The sequence below is a fragment of the Salmo trutta genome, chromosome 4 (assembly GCF_901001165.1).
Source record: "Salmo trutta chromosome 4, fSalTru1.1, whole genome shotgun sequence".
In the NCBI taxonomy this organism is placed as follows: Eukaryota; Metazoa; Chordata; class Actinopteri; order Salmoniformes; family Salmonidae; genus Salmo; species Salmo trutta.
The window spans coordinates 32,120,093-32,147,053 of NC_042960.1; the positions used below are offsets into that span (position 1 = coordinate 32,120,093).

Genomic DNA, 26,961 nt, shown 5'->3' on the forward strand with positions numbered 1-26,961 from the left:
ATAAGCATGCATCCCTTTAGAATAATATGGTCAAAATATTAATTATTATTCCTGTCTACTATATGCCAGTTAGACTAACACCACTACCATGTATTACACGTGTAGACTATACCTTTCAGTTACCCATTAAGTACACAAAATACGAAATGTTTACTGAAGCTACAAACTTTCCATGAATCAGCTATGAAATTGTCCTATGACATCACCTTGAGGATGAGATCACTCCACTGATGTAAGGTAAATATAGGCCTATACATAATGAACCTTTTTCCATTTTAATAATGTGACATCGTAGTCAAAAGCAATTTCATGATAATTGTGCCCGTTATTAATGATTATGTTATTGTAAATGCCTATGGGGCAAAATTATATTAATACGTTGTATTTTTATTAGACTAACTACTACTTAATTGTGATTTGTTAATGATGTTATGTTGTATTGAACATGTTTTGTTATTATAATAGTGCTTTTAATGCGTATTGCAAGTGTTATTATTTGGTGCGGGGTAGTTCCGGTGACGGTATTGGCTCGCCCATAACTATGCCACTCCCTTCTCTAAATAGAGTATAGCGTTCGTTGTGGCGCCTTTCAGTAACCTTCATGTCGGGTTTAGGGGACAGCTCTGGTGAGACACACCGGACTTCAATGATAACGAACTGTAGCTGCCTTCCAACAACGTTATAACCGTTATTTTTTATACAGTCTATAACAAAGTAACGTATTATCTCTCATTTGTATTTGTGATAGATCTAGGCAAACTTTCGGCTACTTATAAAGACTCAAAGTTCGGTATTTGTACCCTAGTGATTCGCGGACCGGATAACTATCGGTTACTGTGCGGGACACTGGCGATTCAGAGAGGAACCAAGATATCAAGTAAGGAAAACTATTAATTCTTTATCACTTCGACATTTTTTTTGGTGAGATATAACCTAGACTACTATCCGCTACTCTCAAGATCACCACAACATGCTATGAATATTTGTGGTCCAGGTGTGAGAACGCAAGCGGATCCTCATCTTGATCTCTCTTGAAGTCTCTCAACTGGGCAGAAAGGCTACTGCAGATTTGTTTCTGCTTATCTATAAAGTGTTTAAACAAATGCCTTTGTTTGAGTCTTCTCATTTATCCAGGCTGTTTGCCTATAGCCTATATATGCATAGGCCTACATTTATTTTTGGTTAAAGATTGTAAGTAAAACAAACTCTTATAGCCATTTGCAATTTCAAGTTTGAAGTTTTATTAGTCGTATGTACGGGATACACATGGTATACACGTCCACGAATTGTTTACTTGCATGTTCATTCTCGACAATGCAACAATAATAAGAAAACATAAGTATAATACAGGAATGCACAATTTATAGTCCTATATTCAAATCAAATGTATTGGTCATATGAGATGGGTGATACAATATGTAAACACAATTTAAAAGTGACTAAGATAACATAGAATATTGTGGAGTGCAGTTTATACATATGCATGAGTAATGCTCGATACGGAAACATGATTAAAGTGGCTAGTGATCCATTTCTAAAAGTGGCCAGTGATTCCTAATCTATGTCTATAGGCATCTCCTATAGCCTCTGATGTGCTAGTGATGGCTGTTTAGCAGTCTGATGGCCTTGAGATAGAAGCTGTTTTCCAGTCTCTCGGTCCCAGCTTTGATGCACCTGTACTGACCTCGCCTTCTGGATGATAGCGGGATGAACAGGCAGGTGCTCTGGTGGTTGATGTCCTTGATGATCATTTTGGCTTTCCTATGGCATCGGGTGCTGTAGGTGTCCATGAGGGCAGGAATTTTGCCCCCGGTAATGCATTGGGCAGACTGCACCACCCTCGGTAGAGCTTTGCGGTTTCGGGAGGTGCAGTTGCCGTACCAGGTGGTGGTACAGCCCGACAGGATGCTCTCAATTATGCATCTGTAAAAGTTTGTAATGGTTTTAGGTGTTAAGCCAAATTTCTTTTGCCTTCTGAGGTTGAAGAGGCGCCTTCTTCACCACACTGTCTGTGTGGGTGGACCATTTCAGTTTGGAAGTGATATGTACGCCGAGGAACTTGAAGCTTTCCACCTTCTCCACTGCGGTCCCGTCGATGTGGATAAGGGGGTGCTCCCTCTGCTCTTTCCTGAAGTCCACGATCATCTCCTTAGTTTTGTTGACGTTGAGTGGGAGGTTATTTTCCTGGCACAACACTCCCAGAGCCCTCACCTCCTCCCTGTAGGATGTCTCATCGTTGTTGGTAATCAAGCCTACTACTGTTGTCATCCTCTCATATTTACAGGAAGGGGTGATTGGGGGCGTGTGTTTAAATTTTGCAGTATTTATCGATCATAACAAGAGACTGGTAGCAGCAGATGTGTGTGTGTGTGTGTGTGTGTGTGTGTGTGTGTGTGTGTGTGTGGGTCAGTGGCAGTCGGTGCCGATGACTGTCATTTATATTCCATTCACCCAGCTCAATGTAACATCGATAGGTTTAGGCTACTACATGATACTCATCATGAGGTTGCTACAACCTAGCCAATGAATGAAAGTTTACAACGTAGGTGCACATCTAACTGATCTAGGGCGTAATCATTAGTCCAAAAGTTGAAAATGAGACTTTCTATTGGACAAATTCATAGCGGCCACATAAAAACAGCATGATCACGCCCTCTCCTCTCACTTTTTCTCTTCGCTTGTGGACTTCAGTGCACGACACATCAGCTGTCTGTGACCAGACGGTAAAACCTTTCCAAACCATATCATGACCGCTAACTGCTACACATAGCCTACATCGTTGTCACCATATTAATGTCATAGTCAACATAGCTACTTGAACTAACGTGTTAGTTAACCCGCTACAATCAAGCAGTACAGTGTACGGTCAGAAATCAGTTTAGCAGTTACACTGGTGGCAATAAATTAATAAAACCAAAAGCTTACCTTGACTTGGAAGAGTTCCAGTGTTGGATAGCCATAGCCAGCTAGCTAACATAGCATCCATCTCTGTTTTAGCCAGGTGTCTGAGTAGGCTAAACTAGATAGCTGCATCTGCTAGCTAAGTGAAAGTGAAAACAAATACAACCAAATATAGCGCTCTCTCTCTTGCTTTTCCTTCATTTTGGAAGAAAGTTAGTTTTTATAAAAAATTGTGAAATAGTGAAACGTTAAAGTTAACCTTTTTAGATAAAACTAATAATTGATTAAAACACACTGTTTTGCAATGAAGGTCTACAGTAGCCTCAACAGCACTCTGTAGGGTGGCACCATGTTGTAGCCGGAGGACAGCTAGCTTCCGTCCTTGACTTCAATACAAACCCTAGGAGGCTTGTGGTTCTCACCCCCTTCCATAGACATACACAGTAATTATGACAACTTCCGAAGGACATCCTCCAACCTATCAGACCCCTCCTTCATGAACTGACATGTTGTCACCCAATCAAAGGATCAGATAATGAATGTACTACTGAAAGCATGAGCTACAGCTAGCTAGCACTGCAGTGCATAAAGTGTGGTGAGTAATTGACTCAAAGAGAGAGAAAGACAATAGTTGAACATGTTTGAACAAATTAATTTCTTCAAAAATGAAGGAACGGAAGAGAGAGAGAGCTATATTTCTTATTTTTTTCACTTTCACTTACTTAGCTAGTGAATGCAGCTAGCTAGTTTATCTTACTCAAACACCTGGCTCAAACAGAGAGGGATGCAATGTTACCTAGCTGGAGAAGGGTGGGTGTGTCTGTCTGTGTTTGTGTCCCAATCATGCAGCGGGTTAACAAGTTTGCTGTCACTCAGTTAGAATGCGCATTAGTTTCCTATTTTTTCTCGGTACCCTTGCACCACTTGTTAGATATTATGCACGTTGTTGATAGCTTGACAGCAACATCCTTGCCATGTGATTTATCATAGTAACAGGCAGCTGCAATGTAAATGATAAGACTGAAAACATGCAAGGAAAAGCGATCGGGTGAATTTATGATGCTAGTGGACAGAGAAATACAACTTCACTCTATCCAATCAGAGCAGCAGGATCAACGTACACCCCGCCCTTCTCTTTACAGACAGGCAAACTAGCCAGTTTAGTTATTTAGACCGCGCATGAATGACTCAAAGACAGTACGGTATGGCTTAGAAACTCTGTGAATGACTGACATGAAAAAGATGCTTGCTGGCACCCGAAAATAACCTTTTCCCCCCCAATCACGGATAATTACAAAAAATACTCGGATCTTAATCGTATCCAGAAAATGTCCCATATCTGTTACGATACTCGTTTTGTCCGACTATTCAGGCACATCCCGATATGAAAGTGAATTATTCTTGCGTGTGATCAGGGGTGTATTCATTCTGTCGATTCTGTTGAAAAACCTTTCTTAAACGGAAGCAAACAGAACAAAACGGTGGAGAAACATAACTGAATTTGTCCAGTAGAAACTCTTGTTTGCAACTGTTGGACTAATGATTACACCCTAGATCAGCTACAGTAGATGCAGGCAAGAGTGTACAAGGTGGTATTGAATGTGTCACAGTCTGTCACCTTGATTACTCAAATTTCTCTCCGCCTGTGCACCTACGTTGTAAAATGTTATTCATAGGCTTAGGTTGTAGCAACCTCATGATGGATGTAGAGAAAATTAGAGTATCATTTAGTAGCCTAACCTATTGATATTAGAGGTCGACCGATTAATCGGAATGGCCGATTTAATTAGGGCCGATTTCAAGTTTTCATAACAATCGGTAATCGGTATTTTTGGCCACTGATTTGCCTATTTATTTATTATTATAGTCGGTATCGGTATCGCCGTTGAAAAATCATAATCGGTGGACCTCTAATTGATATTACATTGTGCTGTCTGAGTAGCCATATACATTTTTGTTGTTGCCATATTACAACCCGTGTTGTGATAATTGCGTTGTTTGCTCTATAACCTGTTAGTTCATATACCTTGCCACTGTGATATATAGGCTTTAGGTTGAGACAAATAAGACACATTGGCAGAATAAATTCAACCACACCTGTGTGTCATCACAAAACCGGAGAGCAACATCTGTCCGGTGAAGTCTACAAAGCATTTTGCATGTAACAAACAGTTACATGACTTACAGCATGGTTAAGCAAGTTAATCTTTCCGATTTTTCAGACTACTAATTCACTTTTTATTTAGAACCATGGGGAGTTAGGCTACCGGAAGTTGCAAACAGGAGCTGCCTCCAATATTCCAGCACAATTTCAACTTTAACATTTCAACATCATCAACTCACCTATGCTTAGTCTAATACAGTGACAACTAAAAGATACCAAACAGAATTTAGTCCAATCAACATAAGCTACAGTGGGGGAAAAAAGTATTTGATCCCCTGCTGATTTTGTACGTTTGCCCACTGACAAAGAAAGGATCAGTCTATACTTTTAATGGTAGGTTTATTTGAACAGTGAGAGACCGAATAACAACAAAAATATCCAGAAAAACGCATGTAAAAATTTTTATAAATTGATTTGCATTTTAATGAGGGAAATAAGTATTTGACCCCCTCTCAATCAGAAAGATTTTTGGCTCCCAGGTGTCTTTTATACAGGTAACGAGCTGAGATTAGGAGCACACTCTTAAAGGGAGTGCTCCTAACCACAGCTTTTTACCTGTAAAAAAGACACCTGTCCACAGAAGCAATCAATCAATCAGATTCCAAACTCTCCACCATGGCCAAGACCAAAGAGCTCTCCAAGGATGTCAGGGACAAGATTGTAGAATGGGCTACAAGACCATCGCCAAACAGCTTGGTGAGAAGGTGACAACATTTGGTGCGATTATTCGCAAATGGAAGAAACACAAAAGAACTGTCAATATCCTTCGGCCTGGGGCTCCATGCAAGATTTCACCTTGTGGAGTTGCAATGATCATGAGAACGGTGAGTAATCAGCCCAGAACTACACGGGAGGATCTTGTTAATGATCTCAAGGCAGCTGGGACCATAGTCACCAAGAAAACAATTGGTAACACACTACGCCGTGGAGGACTGAAATCCTGCAGCGCCCGCAAGGTCCCCCTGCTCAAGAATACATATACATGCTCGTCTGAAGTTTGCCAATGAACATTTGAATGACTCAGAGGACAACTGGGTGAAAGTGTTGTGGTCAGATGAGACCAAAATGGAGCTCTTTGACATCAACTCAACTCGCCGTGTTTGGAGGAGGAGGAATGCTGCCTATGACCCCAATAACACCATCTCCACCGTCAAACATGGAGGTGGAAACATTATGCTTTGGGGGTGTTTTTCTGCTAAGGGGACAGGACAACTTCACCGCATCAAAGGGACGATGGACGGGGCCATGTACCATCAAATCTTGGGTGAGAACCTCCTTCCCTCAGGCAGGGCATTGAAAATGGGTCGTGGATGGGTATTCCAGCATGACAATGACCCAAAATACACGGCCAAGGCAACAAAGGAGTGGCTCAAGAAGAAGCACATTAAGGTCCTGGAGTGGCCTAGCCAGTCTCCAGACCTTAATCCCATAGAAAATCTGTGGAGGGAGCTGAAGGTTCGAGTTGCCAAACATCAGCCTCGAAACCTTAATGACTTGGAGAAGATCTGCAAAGAGGAGTGGGACCTAATCCCTCCTGAGATGTGTGCAAACCTGGTAGCCAACTACAAGAAACGTCTGACCTCTGTGATTGCCAACAAGGGTTTTGCCACCAAGTACTAAGTCATGTTTTGCATAGGGGTCAAATACTTATTTCTCTCATTAAAATGCAAATCATTTTATAACATTTTTGACATGCGTTTTTCTGGAGTTTTTTGTTGTTATTCTGTCTCTCACTGTTCAAATAAACCTACTATTAAAATTATAGACTGATCATTTCTTTGTAAGTGGGCAAACGTACAAAATCAGCAGGGGATCAAATACTTTTTTCCCCCACTGTAAATATGATGAGTATGTCCATGGTACTGATTTGTGTGTGTGTGTGTGTGTGCGCTTGCAAGTAGAAAAAAACATGTTGACTCAACCTACTTGTAGAGGAGCCAATGCCGTCCTCCTCTCTTTCATGTTGCCAAAATGGTCAATGACTCTGTCATGCAGTACACACTTATAGTTTTTGTTGTCCTAGCCTACCTGGCTAAAATGCTTGCTCGCTAGCCTAACTTCCTTTCATGGGCAACGATTCATCTACTACATCTAGCCACATATTGAACTTCCATCCTCTCAGGCAAGAATCGCCGTCAAAATCTGCAGTATAATCATTGGCCAGCACGGAGAATTAAGTAAAACCAAGTAAAGTTCAAATCCCTATCTCCATCCATTGCTAATTTAGGAAAGGGACCATTTTAGCTAGGCACTGCATCTCAGTGCTGGAGGCATCACTACAGACCCTGGTTCGATCCCGGGCTGTATCACAACCGGCCGTGATCGTGAGTCCCATAGGGTGGCGTACAATTGGCCCAGCGTCGTCCGGGTTAAAGGAGGGTGTGGCAGGGGTAGGCCGTCACTGTAAAATATGACTTAAATAAAGGTTAAATAAAAAGCTAGCCTGCCACCGGAGAACAACAACACAACGAGATGCAACAATTGCGTTTTTTTCTGTCAATGACGTTTGGTTTTTAATGTGATGTGATTGGTGTGGAGCCAAATCCAAACTGGCTACCCTTGACACTTTCTTTGGGGCGCGCCAGGACCATTCACAGTTGAGCTCTCTCAGTTTACGCTGATTGGCTATTATTTTATATATTATTTTATCAAGGGAGGCCAAATGCTCGCTGGCTTCCCTTGCATTCAACGCTAAGGGAGGCAACAATGTCATACTCCTTTTGACCAGACAGCATCAGATAGATGGGCTACACATTTAGAGACAAGGGGGCGCTGTTTCGCTCACGTGGATGCTTTATCCAGTAAGATACATTCAGCGTGTTGTGAATTGAAGGAAAATTATGAAACACAGAGAGATGAAAGATACATTATTTAATGTTTAAAAAAATATATATTTGTAAAGTTTTTGGGGAAGCCTGGCTTCCCTTGGCATCCATGAATACACGCCACTGTGGTACCGGGAATCAGTGGTCAGTTCCTCCATGCGTAAAGAATGTCTTGGAAGTCCCTTGAGAGGAGGGAACTGTGGAACTGCTTTAGTTGAGAAATCAACCAGGATTTCCTCCCGGTGATGCAAGCCCCAGAACACAGAGTTTGGAACTGGTTCAACCCCTTGACTAATTGGGAAGTGACAACATTCCCGAGAGTTTTACTTGTGAGTAACCAAGATTACACTGTGACTCACACTGGCTTGTTGGAGTAGGTTATTAAGCTATACTCCCAGGGACATGCAATCGAGAGGCTGAGATTTGTGTGACAAAAAACAGGCTTCACACCTTTATAGGTTAATCTACGTTGACATTCTGGCTCTGGCTGAAATTCAATCAGCAACCAAAATTAGATTTGAGAGATTTGATTTGACCAGTGGTCTATGCGTCAATATGCATGAGGTGCCTATTCCAATGTGGGCCACATTTGTTGATCAAATCTAGATTAACATTCATTACTTTTCTGGTAATTTGATTATTTGTGATAGGCCTACTGTCATATCTTGTTATTGTCACTTGCAGAGTACAACTTGTTTTGATATGTGATCTAATGAAAATCAGGCATGAGGCTTGAGTGTACCAGCACTGGCTGTCATTGAAAGGATTCACTTTTGTTTTTAATGTAGAGCCTGATCGTGCCCAGTGCTTCCTTCTCATCATTATGCTGATAGTCGTTTGATATAACACACACACACACACACACACACACACACACACACACACACACACACACACACACACATGTTGTTATATCTCACTGAATAACACCTAGGCCTGATTGTTATCGCTCAGTAACACAAGTCATTCCTATGGATGGTTTAGGCCACTCAGCTCTCATCTGCAGGTGGCCACTTGGTAGAGCTGGGCCGCTGTCCATCGTTCTGTATTGTAACCTGGGATGTTATTGTTTTGATCCAGAGAACCAATGAATGAATGGATGCAGTCATTAATCTGTGTTCATGTTTGGAGTAATTTTCATGAATGAATTTTCATGAACTTGCATGCTAAGGGTAGGAGGCTATTGATGTTTGGTATGGGAATCAGGTTCCTAGACCAGGTGAAAACACCTTCTCAATTACTAAGCGAGTCGAATAAGCCTAGCTCTGTGACCGCCTTAGCTTCAGAAAAGACAAGGTAACCACACACAACAATTCATTTACATTTACCAATTGGATGTGCTTGTTGAGCAGTCTGATGACGGGCTCATCATATGCTGCGCCGTGACTGTAAAAAGTGTGCCATTTCCCCTACATACAAATTCACACAGACAAAGGTCGGACAAAATGTGTAGCCTATCTCACGCTACATACTGAAAACATGCTGCTGAATGTTTTACAGCATCTGTTGCCACTAATGTCTAATTGATTAGGCTATATGTCGCATTGGTTCCGAAAACACTGCAAACAGTTGCGAATGCTAGGACAGAGATGCATGTCCAATGTCAAAGCAGACCGCGATTTGGCTACATGTTCTTGTCTCAGCTATATCCCCTGAAGCTCAGCTCATTACAGTAATGTCTTTGTTTATATTTTCCGTGGGTTTTCCCAGTTTTAATCTGAGTTATCATTCCAGAATGATTTGAGTCATCCATGGGCGGTCTAATTAACTAAACTGGCTAGTTTGCCTGTCTGTAAAGAGAAGGCCGGGCTGTACGTTGATCCTGCTGCTCTGACTGGATAGAGTGAAGATATATTTCTCTGTCCGCTCCGGGGGTTGTAAGGTGTGCGTGCGCGCAGGGGACCCCTGGTAATAGTTTGGGAATGAGCCTATAAATGATCGCCGCAGTGACAGGGGAGCTTACTTTTGGGAAGAGTTTGAGGTTCCTCATAGGTGGAAGGGGAGGATCATCCTCCTCAGTGAATTTCTGAGAAATAAAAATAGTGAAACATTAAAAAGTTACCCTTTTTAGATAAAACTATACTAAATGTGTTCACATCAAATCAAATTTATTTATATAGCCCTTCTTACATCAGCTGATATCTCAAAGTGCTGTACAGAAACCCAGCCTAAAACCCCAAACAGCAAGCAATGCAGGTGTAGAAGCACGGTGGCTAGGAAAAACTCCCTAGAAAGGCCAAAAAATTTATTAAAACACTGTTTTGCAATGAAGGTCTACAGTAGACTCAACAGCACTCTGTAAGGTAGCACCATTGTGTAGCCGGAGAACAGCTAGTTTCCGGAACTCTTCCAAGTCAAGGTAAGGTTTTGGTTTTATAAATATATTGCCACTGGGGCCCGCCTGTGTAACTGCTAGTAGCTACAGTTGAAGTCAGAAGTTTACATACACTTAGGTTGGAGTCATTAAAACTCGTTTTTCAACCACTCCACAAATTTCTTGTTAACAAACTATAGTTTTGGCAAGTTGGTTAGGACATCTACTTTGTGCATGACAAGTAATTTTTCCAACAACTGTTTACAGACAGATTATTGCACTTATAATTCACTGTATCACAATTCCAGTGTGTCAGAAATTTACATACACTAAATTGACTGTGCCTTTAAACAGCTTGGAAAATTCCAGAAAATGATGTCATGGCTTTAGAAGCTTCTGATAGGCTAATTGACATAATTTGAGTCAATTGGAGGTGTACCTGTGGATGTATTTCAAGGCCTACCTTCAAACTCAGTGCCTCTTTGCTTGACATCATGGGAAAATCAAAATAAATCAGCGAAGACCTCAGAAAAAAAATTGTAGACCTCCACAAGTCTGGTTCATATTTGGGAGCAATTTCCAAACACCTGAAGGTACCACGTTCAGCTGTACAAACAATAGTACGCAAGTATAAACACCATGGGACCACTTAGCTGTCATACCGCTCAGGAAGGAGACGCCTTCTGTCTCCTAGAGATGAACGTACTTTGGTGCGAAAAGTGCAAATCAATCCCAGAACAACAGCAAAGGACCTTGTGAAGATGCTGGAGGAAACGGGTACAAAGTATCTATATCCACAGATAAACGAGTCCTATATCGACATAACCAGAAAGGCCGCTCAGCAAGGAAGAAGCCACTGCTCCAAAACCGCCATCAAAAAGCCAGACTATGGTTTGCAACTGCACATGGGGACAAATATCGTACTTTTTGGAGAAATATCCTCTGGTCTGATGAGACAAAAATAGAACTGTTTGGCCATAACGACCATCGTTATGTTTGGAGGAAAAAGGGGGAGGCTTGCAAGCTGTAGAACACCATCCCAACCGTGAAGCACGGGGGTGGCAGCATCATGTTGTGGGGGTGCTTTGCTGCAGGAGGGACTGGTGCACTTCACAAAATAGATGGCATCATGAGGCAGGAAAAGTATGTGGATATATTGAAGCAACATCTCAAGACATCAGTCAGGAAGTTAAAGCTTGGTCGCAAATGGGTCTTCCAAATGGACAATGACCCCAAGAATACTTCGAAAGTTGTGTCAAAATGGCTTAAGGACAACAAAGTCAAGGTATTGGAGTGGCCATCACAAAGCCCTGACCGCAATCCTATAGAAAATTTGTGGGCAGAACTGAAAAAGCATGTGAGAGTAGGGAGGCCTACAAAAATGACTCAGTTACACCAGTTCTGTCAGGAGAAATGGGCCAAAATTCACCCAACGTATTGTGGGAAGCTTGTGGAAGGCTACCCGAAAAGTTTGACCCAAGTTAAACAATTTTAAAGGCAATGCTACCAAATACTAATTGAGTGTATGTAAACTTCTGACCCACTGGGAATGTGATGAAAGAAATAAAAGCTGAAATAAATCATTCTGTCTGCTATTATTCTAACATTTCACATTCTTAAAATAAAGTGATGATCCTGACTGACCTAAAACTGAGTTTAAATGTATTTGGCTGAGGTGTATATAAACTTCCGACTTCAACTGTATGTTGACTTGATGTTAGCTAATATGGTGACAATGATGTAGGCTGTGTGTAGTGGTTAGCAGTTAAGATATGAAGGTTTAGCTTGGAAAGTTTTTTTGCCGGGCACAGACAGCTGATGTGTTGTGCACACTTAAGTCCACAAGCAAAGGGAAACAGTGAGAGGAGGAGAGTGCGTAGATGCGAGAAGGTATTGTCCAACGATCAAAGGGATCCATGCTGTTTGTATGTGGCTGCTACAAAAGTCAACTGTGTTTGCGTGTAATCCGGGATGTATTCATTCCACTGATTCTGTTGCAAAGCATTTCTTAAATGGAAGCAAACAGAACAAAATGGCGATAAACATACCTGAATTTGTCCAATAGAAACTCTTGTTTGCAACTGTTGGACTAATGATTACACCCTAGATCAGCTAGATGCAGGCAAGATTGTGCAAGGCGGTATTGAATGTTCCAGTGTCTGGCACCTTGAGTACTTAAATTTCTTTCCACCTCTGTACCTTCAGTACGTTGTAAAATGTTATTCATAGGCTAGGTTGTAGCAACAACATGATGGGTATAGGGAACAATTTAGTGTCATGTAGTAGCCTAAATCTGTCGATGTTACATTGAGCTGGGTAAATGGAATATGAATGACAGTCATCCAATATGCTGTAATAGAAATAAGGCCATGCTCATAAAAAAAGAATCATCCTCCCTCATCTTTAACGGCACTGACTTCCACTGTTCTTATAATGGTGTTTATTGAGATGTTTTCCTTTCTTAATACTTGCCTCCTGTGCCTACCTTGGCTTTCAGACACGGTACCCCTCAACACAATCCAGGCATTGATGGAAACACTAAAAACTAAATGGAAGGCGCCTCTCAGACAGTTGTTGTGGCACTCAGCAGGAAGCAAAGCAAATTTGACCCACTCCAATTTGACTACCTCTCCAACAGATCCACGGAAGATGCCATTTCCATCACTTTTCACACGGCCGTAACACATCTGGACAAGATGAACATCTATGTGAGAATGCTGTTCATTGACTTAAATTCAGCATTCAACACTATTGTTCCCTCCAAGCACGACACCAAGCTCAGAGCCCTGGGTCTTGACTCCACCCTCTGCAGCTGGATCCTGGAATTCCTGACGGGCAGACCATAAACTGTGAGGATTGGCAACAACACCTCCTCCACACTGACTCTTACCAGGGGCCCCCCAGGGGTGTGTCCTCAGCCGTCTGCTGTACTCCCTTGTCACCCACAACTCCGTTGCTTTGCACGACACCAACTCCATCATCAACTTTCGCCGAAGTCGGTCCCTCTCCAAATTTGATGACGACACCACGGTTGTAGGACTGATAACCAACAACGACAAGTCAGTCTATAGGGAGGAGGTAAGTGAACTGGCATTGTGATGCCAGGACAACTACCTCACCCTCAATGTCAGCAAAACAAAGGAGTTGATTGTTGACTTCAGGAAGCAGAGGAGGGAACATGCCCTGATCCACATCAATGGGATTGCTGTAGAGAGTAGAGGACGACCGATTTATGATTTTTCAACGCCGATACCGATTATTGGAGGACCAAAAAAGCCCATCCCGATTTATCGGCCGATTTTTATTATATTTATATTTGTAATAATGACAATTACAACAATACTGAATGTACAATGAACCCTTTTATTTTAACTTAATATAATACACAAAGAAAATCTATTTACCTCAAATAAATAATGAAAGATGTTCAATTTGGTTTAAGTAATTTAAAAACACAGTGTTGGAGAGTAAAAGTGCTTTATGTGCCATGTAAAAAAGCTAACGTTTAAATTCCTTGCCCAGAACATGAGAACATATGAAAGCTGGTGGTTCAATATTCCCAGTTCGTCAATATTCCCAGATAAGAAGTTTTAGATTGTAGTTATAGGAATTATGACGCATCAACTATTTCTCTCTATAACAATTTTATTTCATATACCTTTGGATGTTCTTATAGGCTCAGTCAGACTGCTCTATGAAATATCAAATCATAGACCTAATTATAATAAACACACAGAAATATGAGCCTTTGGTCCTTAATATGGTCAAATCTGGAAACTGTCATTTAGAAAACAAAATGTTTATTCTTCAATGTTATGTCACAATTATGTAAAATTCTGGCAAATTAATTATGGTTTTGTTAGGAAGAAACACAGTTCGCAACGAGCCAGGCGGCCCAAACTGTTGCATATACCCTGACTCTGCTTGCACTGAACGCAAGAGAAGTGACACAATTTCCCTAATTAATATTGCCTGCTAACATGCATTTATTTTAACTAAATATGCAGGTTTAAAAAAATATACTTTTGTGTATTGATTTTAATAAAGGCATTGATGTTAATGGTTAGGTACATTTGTGCAACGAATGTGTTTTTTTTCCACGAATGCGCTCTTGTTAAATCATCACCCGTTTTGCGAAGTTGAATTAGGCTGTTATTCGATGATAAATTAACAGGCACCGCATTGATTATATGCAACGCAGGACAAGCTGGTTGACCTAGTAATATCATCAACCATGTCACGTCCTGACCAGCAAAGGGAGTAATTGTATTATAATTTGGTCAGGACGTGGCAGATGTGTATTTGTTTTGTATGGTTTAGGTTGAGTGTGAATTTTGTAGGGGTGTTTGATTTATTATTTCTGGGTTTTGGTTTATGTTCTATGTTTTGTATGTCTAGGTTCATTCTAGTTCTTTGTATTTCTATGTCTAAGTAATTGGGTGTTGGACTCTCAATTGGAGGCAGGTGTTTTCTGTTGCCTCTGATTGAGAGTCCTATATATAGGTTTGTGTTTTGGTTGTAGTTTGTGGGTAGTTGTTTTTGCATTGCGTTGTATATAGCCTGCAAAACTGTTCCTGTCGGTCATTGTTTCTTGTTTTTCGTGGTGTTCACATTTAAATAAAATATGATGAGCACGCAACCCGCTGCGTATTGGTCCACTTTTTCCAACAGCGATTTCTCCATATCTTCAGACGAAGAGGAGCATGACAAACCATGTGTAGTTAACTAGTGATTATGTGAAGATTTGATTGTTTTTTATAAGATAAGTTTAATGCTAGCTAGCAACTTACCTTGGCTCATTGCAGCCACAAGGTCCTTTTGACGCTGCACTCGCGTAACAGGTGGTCAGCCTGCCACACAGTTTCCTCATGGATTACAATGTAAATGGCCATAATCGGCGTCCAAAAGGGCCAATTACCGATTGTTATGAAAACTTGAAGCCATGCCGATTAATTGGGCGACCTCTAGTAGAGAGTCAGCAGTTCCTCGGCGTCCACATCACAGAGGACTTGACATGGACCAAGAGGGTGCAACAGCATCTCTACTTCCTAAGGCGTGCCACCCTGGGTGTCACGACTTCCGCCGAAGTCGGTCCTTCTCCTTGTTCGGGCGGCGTTCGGCAGTCGACGTCACCGGCCTTCTAGCCATCGCCGATCCACTTTTCATTTTCCATTTGATTTGTCTTTGTTTTACACACCTGGTTTCAATTCCCCAATTACATGTTCATTATTTAACCCTCTGTTTTCCCCATGGTTTTTGTGCGTGATTGTTTCATGTATGTTCGTTCCGTTTTTGTGGGCTCTGTATTACGACATGTTATGGGAATATTTGAGTAAAGTTACTTGTGTTACTCATCTCTGCTGTCCAGCGCCTGACTCCTCTGCACCAGCTACACCCAGACCTTTACAGAATCATGCACCAAAAAATGGAGTCAGCAGGAGCAGACAACCCCTCTTTTGCAGTCGAGGAGCGCGTCCAGCAGCATGCGACCATGTTGTAACATCTCGGCACCACCATGGATCGCGTGCTGCAGACAATGGACAGATGGAAGAGAGGAGGAGTTCTTCCAGCACCTCCACCAGCACCACTACAACAGGCACCAGTGTTCACCCCTCCTTCACCCGATCCCGGTGGGATTCGGCTCACGCTCCCGAGGGAGTATGATGGGACGGCTACCGGATGCCAGGGGTTCCTACTCCAGCTGGAACTCTACCTGGCGACCGTCCACCTGGCTCCTTCGGGACATGAGAGTGTGTCCGCCCTCGTCTCCTGTCTCTCAGGGAAAGCCCTGGTGTGTGCCAATGCCGTATGGGGGGAAGGAGAAGCGGTGTTGGACCATTACGCGGAGTTCACCCGCCGCTTTCGGGCAGTTTCCGACCAGGGTAGAGCGGCGGGTGAACGTCTGTTCCACCTCAGGCAGGGGACGAGGAGTGCAGAGGAGTTCGCCTTGGACTTCCGGACCCTGGCCGCCAGTGCGGGATGGAACGACAGGGCCCTGATCGATCTCAAACGTGAGAGTGGTGTCCCTGCAGGCCAACTCCCGACGGACGCGGTATTACGACATGTTATTGGAATATTTGAGTAAAGTTACTTTTGTTACTCATCTCTGCTGTCCTGCGCCTGACTCCTCTGCACCAGCTACACCCAGACCACTACACTGGGTCATCTCCAAATACTTTTGCTGCACCATCGAGAGTGTCCTGACCAGTTGCATCACGGCCTGATATGGGAATTTCTATGTTCACGACCTCAAGGCCCTCCATCGTGTGGTGTAGACAGCCCAGTACATCACTGGGACCGTGCTCCCACCCATCCAGGACATCTACTCGAAATGGTGCCTGAAGAATACTTGCAGCATCTTCAAGGAACCCACACACCCCAGCCACGAGCTGTTCACTCAGTTACTGTCAGGCATACGGTATCGGAGCATGAGGTCTCATACCAACAGGCTCAGAGACAGTTTCTATCTACTGTACAAGCCATCAGACTGCGGAACACTTGAACTGGATGACCACCAGCTCTGATTCTCCTTACCTTAGCACACAGGCACTCACTCATGCACATACCCACGCAGATGAACACATATCCACACACACAGACACATACATTCATGCTACACACACATCACAACTTCTGCTTCCAGACTCTTATTATGATTGCTGAATACTGCACAATTTAAACACTTCCTCCCCAATCTTCCCTTCCCCAAAACACGAGTAAATATTGGACTATTATTTGTGATTCCTGTATTATACTTATGCTAAAATGTTTATTCTATTTTACTGAGCCATTTACTTTATGTTCATATTCTTATATTTTATTATTTCTTATTGTTGTTGCATTGTCGAGAAGGAATCTGCAAGTAAGCGTTTCGTTGGACTTTGTATACCATGTGTATCCTGTACATATTACTAATAAAACTTGAAACTGAAATGGCGTATTATTATCTGAGTTGCAGTGACATGTCATTTTTAAATCAACATGATTTATTAAAGTAAAGACTAAAAATCCACTCAAAAACGATCCTTTATGTTTTCATTAGTCCACTGTTAATACAGTCCCAAAATATTTTGAATGTCAGCAAGTTTTGATGCGTTTTGCATCATATGATTTATTTTGTGGATTTTTCCTTTAAGATCAATGCACAAACTGTAAGTCACTCTTGATCAGACTGTCTGCCAAATTACTCAAATGTAAAATGTGTTGTGTCTTCCCAAATAGTCCATAAGGTTCTCTCTACCTTTTGCTCTCTCCTCAGTGAGAGTCATCACAACCGCAGTAGAGGCCATGCTCGCCAACTCTAACTCATGAAGACAAAGTAAGTATGATTGTGGGCAACACCCAGGCCTTTACAGCAGAATACTGTGGAATACTGTGGTCGTGATGTGGTCAATCAATCAATCAATCAATCAAATGTATTTATAAAGCTCTTTTTACATCAGCAGATGTCACAAAGTACTTATACAGAAACCCAGACTAAAACCCCAAAGAGCAAGCAATGCAGATGTAGACACAATGTGGCTAGGAAAAACTCCCTTGAAAGCCAGGAACCTAGGAAGAAACTTAGAGAGAGGAACGAGGCTCTGAGGGGTGGCCAGTCAAATGTTCATAGATGACCAGCAGGGTGAAATAATAATCACAGTAGTTGTAGATGGTGCAACAGGTCAGCACATCAGGAGTAAATGTCAGTTGGCTTTTCATAGCCGAGTATTCAGTGGTCGAGACAGCAGGTGCAGCAGAGAGGGAGGGGGGGGAGGGGGGAGGGAGAGGAAGAAGGTCGAAACAGCAGGTCCGGGACAAGGTTATGGTTCTATAGCCACAGGCAGAACAACAGAAACGGGATCAGCAGCAGGACCAGGTGGATTGGAGACAGGAACAGTCAGAAGTCGTCAGGCCAGGTAGTCCTGAGGCTCATGTCCTCTGGGAAGGGAGAGAGAGCGAGAGAGAGATGGGAGAATTAGAGGAAGCATACCGAAGATCACACAGGACACCAGATAAGACAGGAGAATTACACCAGATAGGACAGACTTACCCAAGCCCCCTGGCACATAGACTATTGCAGCATAGGTACTCGGGGAAACTGTGGGCCCCATCCAAAGATACCCCCAGACAGGGCCAACCAGGCAGAATATAACCCCACCCACTTTGCCAAAGGGATATCAACAGACCCTGAGACAAGGCTGAGTATAGCCCACAAAGATCACCCCCACCTCACTAGCCCGAGAGGATGCAAAACCAGACCGGAAGAACACGTCAGTGACTCAACGTTGTGACTAAAGGCCCTGATGAAGCTCAGTGACACTGCTGACTTTAGTACCTACTGTAAAACACTCTCCTGTTCTCCTGTGAAACTAGTTTTGGGGTTGAGTCAGCATTGGGTTGACAAGACTCTCTGCTTTCCTCTCTTTATCTATCGCTCTGTCTCTCTCATCTCATGTTCTCTATCTTGTCTTTCTTTATTCATCTGTTTCTCCTTTTATTCACCTGTACATCTCTCCTGATCCCCCTTCTCTCTCTAAATTCCTCCCCATACCATCTCTCATAACTGATAGAAAATGTAAACATTTTATCTCTCCCTCGCTCACTCTCGTTCCCTCTTCCTCCTCTCTCTCCCTACCTCTGCAGGATCCTGTCTGCAATGCTAACATTCCTGGTGCATATCCTCATCATCTCCCGTGGTGAGTTGAGTTCCTTCCCCATGAGAAGAATCGTAACTATCTCACTGCGTCCATCCACATGACTTCCCCTACAACCTCCCGCGGGCAGATTCCTTCTCATAGACCGAGAGAATCTGCCAGGACTGAATGGGGTGCGTGAGATCAGAGCAGCATTAGTTCCGGATTGGACGAAGGCAGTGCTTAATCTGCTTCGCCTCGAGTGCTTTGTGCATGTGCCCACACGGATCGTAAAGGGGGTTATGCCTGTAATTGCACAATTTCACTCACCTCTACCCTGGAATAATGAATAGCAAACATTTCAGATGAAACGCCACATGCAGTTACATGTAGTTAGTTCCCTGGCAGCTTTTCGCCGGAACTAGGCCTACCCATGTCAGCAAATACAGTACAGTGCACTAGTATTCGTATACACAGAAACACAGGGCCTCTTCCTATACTATCACATCCACTACACCAGGGTTTCCTAAACTCGGTCCTCGGGACCCCATGGTGTGCACGTTTTGTTTTTTTCCCTGGCACTACACAGCTGATTCAAATAATCAACTAATCATCAAGCTTTGATCGTTTGAATCAGCTGTGTGGTGTTAGGGCAAAACAACAAAACGTGCAGCCCTTGGGATCCCGAGGACATAGTTTGGGAAACGTTGCATTACACACTATCACACCCCTTAGCTACTTACAATACAGTCCATTATTGGCAAAATCAAAAGGGCCATTAAGTGTTGCATTTCAATGGTGTGACACTGTGTGATCAAAATAGAGGTATGCTGTTCTCTGCGATTACCCATCCTTTTAATGTTGGACGTCATCCAATGTGTAAGGCAACAATCCTTCTAATGGGTGGAATGAATCATGGTCTTGGAGGAGGCTGCAGAGGTTTGGTTTTGTTGGGCAGAGGGGGTCTGGTGGGATGGAGGATGGTGAGGATGGTTGTTGTCATTCTCTTCCCTCTTCAGAGGCGTCAGGTAGCCTAGTGGTCAGAGCGTTGGACTAGTAACTAAAAGGTTGCAAGATTGAATCCCCGAGCTGACAAGGTGAAAATCTGTCATTCTGCCCTTGAACAAGGCAGTTAACCCACTGTTCCTAGGCTGTCATTGAAAATAAGAATTTGTTCTTAACTGACTTGCCTAGATAAATAAAGGTGATAAAAAAATACTCTGTCTCCCCGAGGCACTGTCACATTGTTTCACCTGTTGAAATAGAACCATGTTCAGTATTTACAGTTGAAGTCGGAAGTTTACATACACCTTAGCCAAATGCATTTAAACTCAGTTTTTCACAATTCCTGACATTTAATCCTAGTAAAAATTCCCTGTCTTAGTTCAATTAGCATCACCACTTTATTTTATTTTAGGAATGTGACATGTCAGAATAATAGTAGAGAGAATTATTTATTTCAGCCTTTATTTCTTTCATCACATTCCCAGTGGGTCAGAAGTTTACATACACTCAATTAGTATTTGGTAGCATTGCCTTTACATTGTTTAACTTGGGTCAAACGTTTTGGGTAGCCTTCCACAAGATTCCCACAATAAGTTGGGTGAATTTTGGCCCATTCCTCCTGACAGAGCTGGTGTAACTGAGTCAGGTTTGTAGGCCTCCTTGCTCGCACACGCTTTTTCAGGTCTGCCCACAAATTTTCTATAGGATTGAGGTCTTGGCTTTGTGATGGCCACTCCAATACCTTGACTTTGTTGTCCTTAAGCCATTTTGCCACAACTTTGGAAATATGCTTGGGGTCATTGTCCATTTGGAAGACCCATTTGCAACCAAGCTTTAAGTTCCTGACTGATATCTTGAGATGTTGCTTCAATATATCCAAATAATTTTCCATGCTCATGGTGCCATCTATTTTGTGAAGTGCACCAGGCCCTCCTGCAGCAAAGCACCCCCACAACATGATGCTGCCACCCCCGTGCTTCATGGTTGGGATTGTGTTCTTTGGCTTGCAAGCCTCTCCCTTTTTCCTCCAAACATGACAATGGTCATTATGGCCAAACAGTTCTATTTTTGTATCATCGGACCAGAGGACATTTCTCCAAAAAGTACGATCTTTGTCCCCATGTGCAGTTACAAACCGTAGTCTGGCTTTTTTATGGCGGTTTTGGAGCAGTGGCTTCTTCCTTGCTGAGTGGCCTTTCTGGTTATGCCGATATAGGACTTATTTTACTGTGGATATAGATAGTTTTGTACCTGTTTCCTCCAGCATCTTCACAGGGTCCTTTGCTGTTGTTCTGGGATTGATTTGCACTTTTAGCACCAAAGTATGTTCATCTCTAGGAGACAGAACGCGTCTGCTTCCTGAGTGGTATGACGGCTGCGTGGTCCCATGGTGTTTATACTTGTGTACTATTGTTTGTACAGATGAACATGGTACCATCAAGTGTTTGGAAATTGCTCCCAAGGATGAACCAGACTTGTGGAGGTCTACAATTATTTTTCTGAGGTCTTGGCTGATTTATTTAGATTTTCCCATGATGTCAAGCAAAGAGGCACTGAGTTTGAAGGTAGGCCTTGAAATACATCCACAGGTACACCTCCAATTGACTCAAATTATGTCAATTAGCCTATCAGAAGCTTCTAAAGCCATGACATCATTTTCAGGAATGTTCCAAGCTGTTTAAAGGCACAGTCAGCTTAGTGTATGTAAACCTCTGACCCACTGAAATTGTGATACAGTGAATTATAAGTGAAATAATCTGTCTGTAAACAATTGTTGGACAAATTACTTGTGTCATGCACAAAGTAGATGTCCTAACCGACTTGCCAAAACTATAGTTTGTTAGCAAGAAATGTGTGGAGGGGTTGAAAAATGAGTTTTAATGACTCCAACCTAAGTGTATGGAAACTTCCGACTTCAACTGTATCCTTAAGCTATAGAATCCCTCTGGTAAATACTGAGGTTGCCAGAGTTTATTCTACTGATGTTCTCTGAACAATAGTATTGCCTTTTTGTAATACCTTTTCCAACTTCATGAACATGTCTTGAATGATTGATCTTTTTAATTGATGAATGTATCATTATTATCAATTTACATCAATGACCTCCATTTAAATATTTTTGATTCTGCCTAGGAACAAATGCTATTGTAACAGTTGGAAATAAATATTGTGGGGATGGAATACCATGTGACGAAATAAACCCACAACTCTGGTGTTACCAGCTTCATCATGCCACAGCTTCTGCCCTGTGTCTGATGTCATTTCCTGTCAACCATGTAAACTTCCCATTTCTGCCTAAGGTGTTGTGTCTCTGGAGCCTATGCAAGAATTCCCCCATGGAGACGTTCTAGACCTCCCTTGGCAGACAGAGCTCTGCTGTGCCTCACCCCCAGCCCAGCTTCATCATGGGAGAGAGGGAGAGGACGAGGGGTCTGCGGGGTCCAGGAGGGCACCATCTGATCTGGGACACCCACACACACCCCAGTGCCTCTTTAGGAACTCCACAAGCACACTAATACCTCCCCAGGAGACAGATCCCAGTGGAGGTCAGAGTTCTACTCTGTTTTAATGACATTACAGTTACTGGGTGATAGTTCTCTCTACTAGACCTGGGCCCGTATTCACAAAGCATCTTAGAGTAGCAGTGCTGAGCCAGGATCAGTTCTGCCTTTTAAATAATAATGAATGGAAGTTGGGGACCTGCTCCTTAATCAGCACTCCTCCTCAGAGATGCTTTGTATATACTACCGTTCAAAAGTTTGGGACACTTAGAAATGTCCTTGTTTTTGAAAAAAGGCACATTTTTTGTCCATTAAAATAACAACAAATTGATCAGAAATACAGTGTAGACATTGTTAATGTTGTAAATGACTTGTAGCTGGAAACGGCAGATTTGTTATGGAATTTCTACGTAGGCGTATAGAGGCCAATTATCGGCAACCATCACTCCTGTGTTCCAATAGCACATTGTGTTAGCTAATCCAAGTTTATCAGGCTAATTGATCATGAGAAAACCCTTTGCAATTATGTTAGCACAGCTGAAAACTGTTGTCTTGATGAAAGAAGCAGTAAAACTGGCCTTCTTTAGACTAGTTGAGTATCTGGAGCATCAGCATTTGTGTGTTTGATTACAGGCTCAAAATGGCCAGAAACAAAGAAATGTCTTCTGAAACTCGTCAGTCTATTCTTGTTCTGAGAAATGAAAGCTATTTCATGTGAGAAATTGCCAAGAAACTGAAGATCTCGTACAGCGCTATGTACTACTCCATTCACAGAACAGCGCAAACTGGCTCTAACCAGAATAGAAAGAGTAGTGGGAGGCCCCTGTGTGCGCGTGTGCACACACACACACACACATACACCTAGTTAAATAAATAATAAACCCACACCCAATTAGGACAGTCATAGCAAAAAAGCCATGGAACATATTCTGAAAAATAGACCTTGAATTTGGCCAACGTTATCTCAGGATCCTCTTTGATGAATTAAACACACAGTGAATGGGAAGATGTTATTCATTCATTCACCCCCTCTTATCAAAATAACTCTGTCTAACGCAGGTATTGTGTACCTCCGGTATACACTACCGTTCAAAAGCTTGAGGTTTGGAGCCTGCACAGAGCCCTGACCTCAACCCCATCGACCACCTTTGGGATAAATTGGAACCACAACTGCGAGCCAGGCCTAATCGCCCAACGTCAGGGCCCGACCTCGCATGTCACCGCAGCACTATTCCCAGAATAGTGTAGGTTGTTATAGCAGATAAGGGGGGACCAACTCCATATTAATGCCCATGATTTTGGAATGAGATGTTTGACGAGCAGGTGTGCACATACTTTTGGTCATGGAGTGTAGATTGGGTTTTACAGCGACCAGACAGACAGTCAGACAGACAAACTTGATGCAAACATGCTAATTGAATCTCTCTCCAGCCACCTGTTGGGACATCCTGTGTCGTGTCGATGAGACCTGGGAAAATGTAATATGTGATCTAAAGCACCGCGCCACTTCTTCAGACAACTCCACTCCTGGGTCGGTGACAATTTGCTTGCAGCGCTTGGTGTGAGTATCAAGTTAAATTTAGAGTAACAGTCCAGTGTTACCAGATTTCTATTAAATAGGACCTATAATTAATTACATTATGAAATAGGATGACATCATCCTCTATGAGGAAAGAGCAAGCATTTTTGAAACGGTCCATTTGAGATACAAGATGGAGGTGGGTTTTTTAAAGTGTTTTTTTTAATGCAATTTATGCTTTGGCCACAAATACAAGTATAGGATGAGTCAACAATATTGCTTGGGTATGAGTTAATATCACTTTTAAAAGTTAATATTCTGTTTTCACTGATCCGTTACTTTAACTTGCTGCTACTCTCTAGAGTCACTCTCCTCTCCCATTACTTTTTGTTATTCCTGTCTAGTGTTGGCCAAAAACCTACCTGAGGCAGTGTGTGTGTGTGTGTGTGTGTGTGTGTGTGTGTGTGTGTGTGTGTGTGTGTGTGTGTGTGGCTATGAGCCTATTCATCTCCCACAGCAGGGTTAAGCATGTGGTTGTAGGTGAATCTACTACTGCAGGTAGCAGATCAATTATTGGCTGGTTGATAACACACCAGCACCAGGATAACTGGGATTGCTGGCACTGCTAAACAGACAACAAGATCACACTGCTGTTATCACTCAATAAGCCTTTGATACAGTCATTCAAACAGGATCATCTTGTTCCATACTCAAACAGTATGTGAGTTGTGTTTGATGTTTGAACAGTTAAAGGTCAACTTGTCAATCAATCAAATGTATCAGCAGTTGTCACAAAAACAGTGTTAACTTAGGTATCCCAATTGTCATATTTTGCCAATAATTGGTCTTTTGGCTAATCAGATCAAATATTTTGCTTATAATCAGAATCGGGCTGCCTGTGTAAATGCAGCCAAAGTGCTTTTACTTGCTCATTGCTTTCATGTGGATTGCACCTAGCCTGGTCCCAGATGTTTGTGCAATCATTTCAAACATGGCATGACAAGGAATTTGACATGATAGTACAAACAGATCTGGGACCAGGCTAGGTTGCACCCTGACCTGTGCTTTGTCTATGATTTCCACACTACACTAGCCTATTATCTGTACTGTAAGAGCGTATATTTATTTAGGCTGGCATTTGTGATGAGAACATGTTTACGTCCCAAATGGCTCCCTATTCCCTATGTAGTGCACTACTACAGTTGAAGTCGGAAGTTTACATACACTTAGGTTGGAGTCATTAAAAATCGTTTTTCAAACACTCCACAAATTTCTTGTTAACAAGTTTTGGCAAGTCGGTTAGGACATCTACTTTGTGCATGACACAAGTAATTTTTCCAACAATTGTTATAATTCACTGTATCACAATTTCAGTGGGTCAGAAGTTTACATACACTAAGTTGACTGTGCCTTTAAACAGCTTGGAAAATTCCAGAAAATGATGTCATGATATTAGAAACTTCTGATAGGCTAATTGACATCATTTGAGTCAATTGGAGGTGTACATGTAGATGTATTTCAAGGTCTACCTTCAAACTCAGTGCCTCTGCTTGACATCATGGGAAAATCAAAAGAAATCAGCCAAGACCTCAGGATGAACCAGACCTCCACAAGTCTGGTTCATCCTTGGGAGCAATTTCCAAACACTTGAAGGTACCACGTTCATCTGTACAAACAATGGTACGCAAGTATAAACACCATAGGACCACGCAGCTGCCTTACCGCTCAGGAAGGAGACGCGTTCTGTCTCCTAGAGATGAACGTACTTTGATGCGAAAGGTGCAAATCAATCCCAGAACGACAGCAAAGGACCTTGTGAAGATGCTGGAGGAAACAGGTACAAAAGTATCTATATCCACAGTTAAACGAGTCCTATATCGACATAACCGGATAGGCCGCTCAGCAAGGAAGAAGCCACTGCTCCAAATCCGCCATAAAAAGCCAGACTACGGTTTGCAACTGCACATGGGGACAAAGATCGTACTTTTTGGAGAAATGTCCTCTGGTCTGATGAAACAAAAAATAGAACTGTTTGGCCATAACGACCATCGTTATGTTTGGAGGAAAAAGGGGGAGACTTACAAGCCAAAGAACACCATCCCAACCATGAAGCATGGGGGTGGTAGCATCATGTTGTGGGGGTGCTTTGCTGCAGGAGGGACTGGGGCACTTCACAAAATAGATGGCATTATGAGGTAGGAAAATTATTTGGATATATTGAAGCAACATCTCAGACATCAGTCAGGAACGCTTGGTCACAAATGGGACTTCCAAATGGACAATGACCCCAAGCATACTTCCAAAGTTGTGGCAAAATGGCTTAAGGACAACAAAGTCAAGGTATTGGTGTTGCCATCACAAAGCCCTGACCCCAATCCTATAGAACATTTGTGGGCAGAACTGAAAAAGTGTGTGCGAGCAAGGAGGCCTATAAATATGACTCGGTTACAGCAGCTCTGTCAAGAGGAATGGGCAAAAATTCACCCAACGTATTGTGGGAAGCTTGTGGAAGACCCAAGTTAAACAATTTAAAGGCAATGCTACTAAATACTAATTGAGTGTTTGGAAACTTCTGACCCACTGGGAAGGTGATGAAAGAAATAAAAGCTGAAATAAATCATTCTCTCTACTATTATTCTGACATTTCACATTCTTAAAATAAAGTGGTTATCCTAACTGACATAAAACAGGGAATCTTTACTAGGATTAAATGTCAGGAATTGTGAAAAAATTAGTTTAAATGTATTTGGCAAAGGTGTACGTAAACTTCCGACTTCAACTGTTAGGGAATACCATGCCATTTTGGACACAGACCATGTGCTGATCTGGTTAAGTAAATAAATATCTCCTGTCTTTTTCAGATCACAGCCTGACAGAGTGGTAAACACCACGCATGGGACTGACAGCATGGACTGTGTGGGAAAGGATTCAATCACCTGTTCTATCGTCATCTTCGCGGTCAGCAGTATCGTCGTTGTAACAGCCAACGTGTCCAACACCACAGCAGGCCCCCTGATGATTCTCATTGTCCCTCCGCGTCTCGGTAAGGAGTGGTAAATGCATCTGATCCCTCCTTCACCCTCTTGTCTGATGATGATAGAGGATGTTAATTGCTTT

General features: G+C 42.4%; 1 protein-coding gene and 1 long non-coding RNA gene across 6 annotated transcripts in view; one reads left to right on the top strand and one right to left on the bottom strand.

Annotated features, from left to right (window-relative positions):
• Positions 1-592: 592 nt before the first annotated feature.
• The window catches only part of LOC115192238 (leptin receptor), a 71,048-nt gene continuing 44,679 nt past the window's right edge, over positions 593-26,961 (top strand). Inside the window, exons 1-7 of one of the 3 annotated variants that reach the window (XM_029750519.1) lie at positions 593-714; positions 806-877; positions 17,463-17,522; positions 18,830-18,882; positions 22,125-22,370; positions 23,757-23,886; positions 26,706-26,887. In XM_029750519.1, coding sequence (XP_029606379.1) covers positions 17,512-17,522; positions 18,830-18,882; positions 22,125-22,370; positions 23,757-23,886; positions 26,706-26,887 — 622 coding nt within the window. In that variant the 5' untranslated portion in view covers positions 593-714; positions 806-877; positions 17,463-17,511. Of the gene's footprint in view, positions 878-17,462; positions 17,523-18,829; positions 18,883-22,124; positions 22,371-23,756; positions 23,887-26,705; positions 26,888-26,961 lie in introns of all 3 variants that reach the window. The other 2 variants (XM_029750520.1, XM_029750518.1) reach the window with 2 other exon arrangements.
• LOC115192239 (uncharacterized) overlaps positions 17,962-26,961 on the bottom strand; it is a 35,901-nt gene continuing 26,901 nt past the window's right edge. The window contains exons 2-4 of one of the 3 annotated variants that reach the window (XR_003877903.1): positions 26,781-26,931; positions 19,667-19,852; positions 17,962-18,124 (exon numbers count right to left, since the gene is read on the bottom strand). This is a non-coding gene — a long non-coding RNA (uncharacterized LOC115192239). Of the gene's footprint in view, positions 18,125-19,548; positions 19,853-26,780; positions 26,932-26,961 lie in introns of those variants that run through there. The other 2 variants (XR_003877901.1, XR_003877902.1) reach the window with 2 other exon arrangements.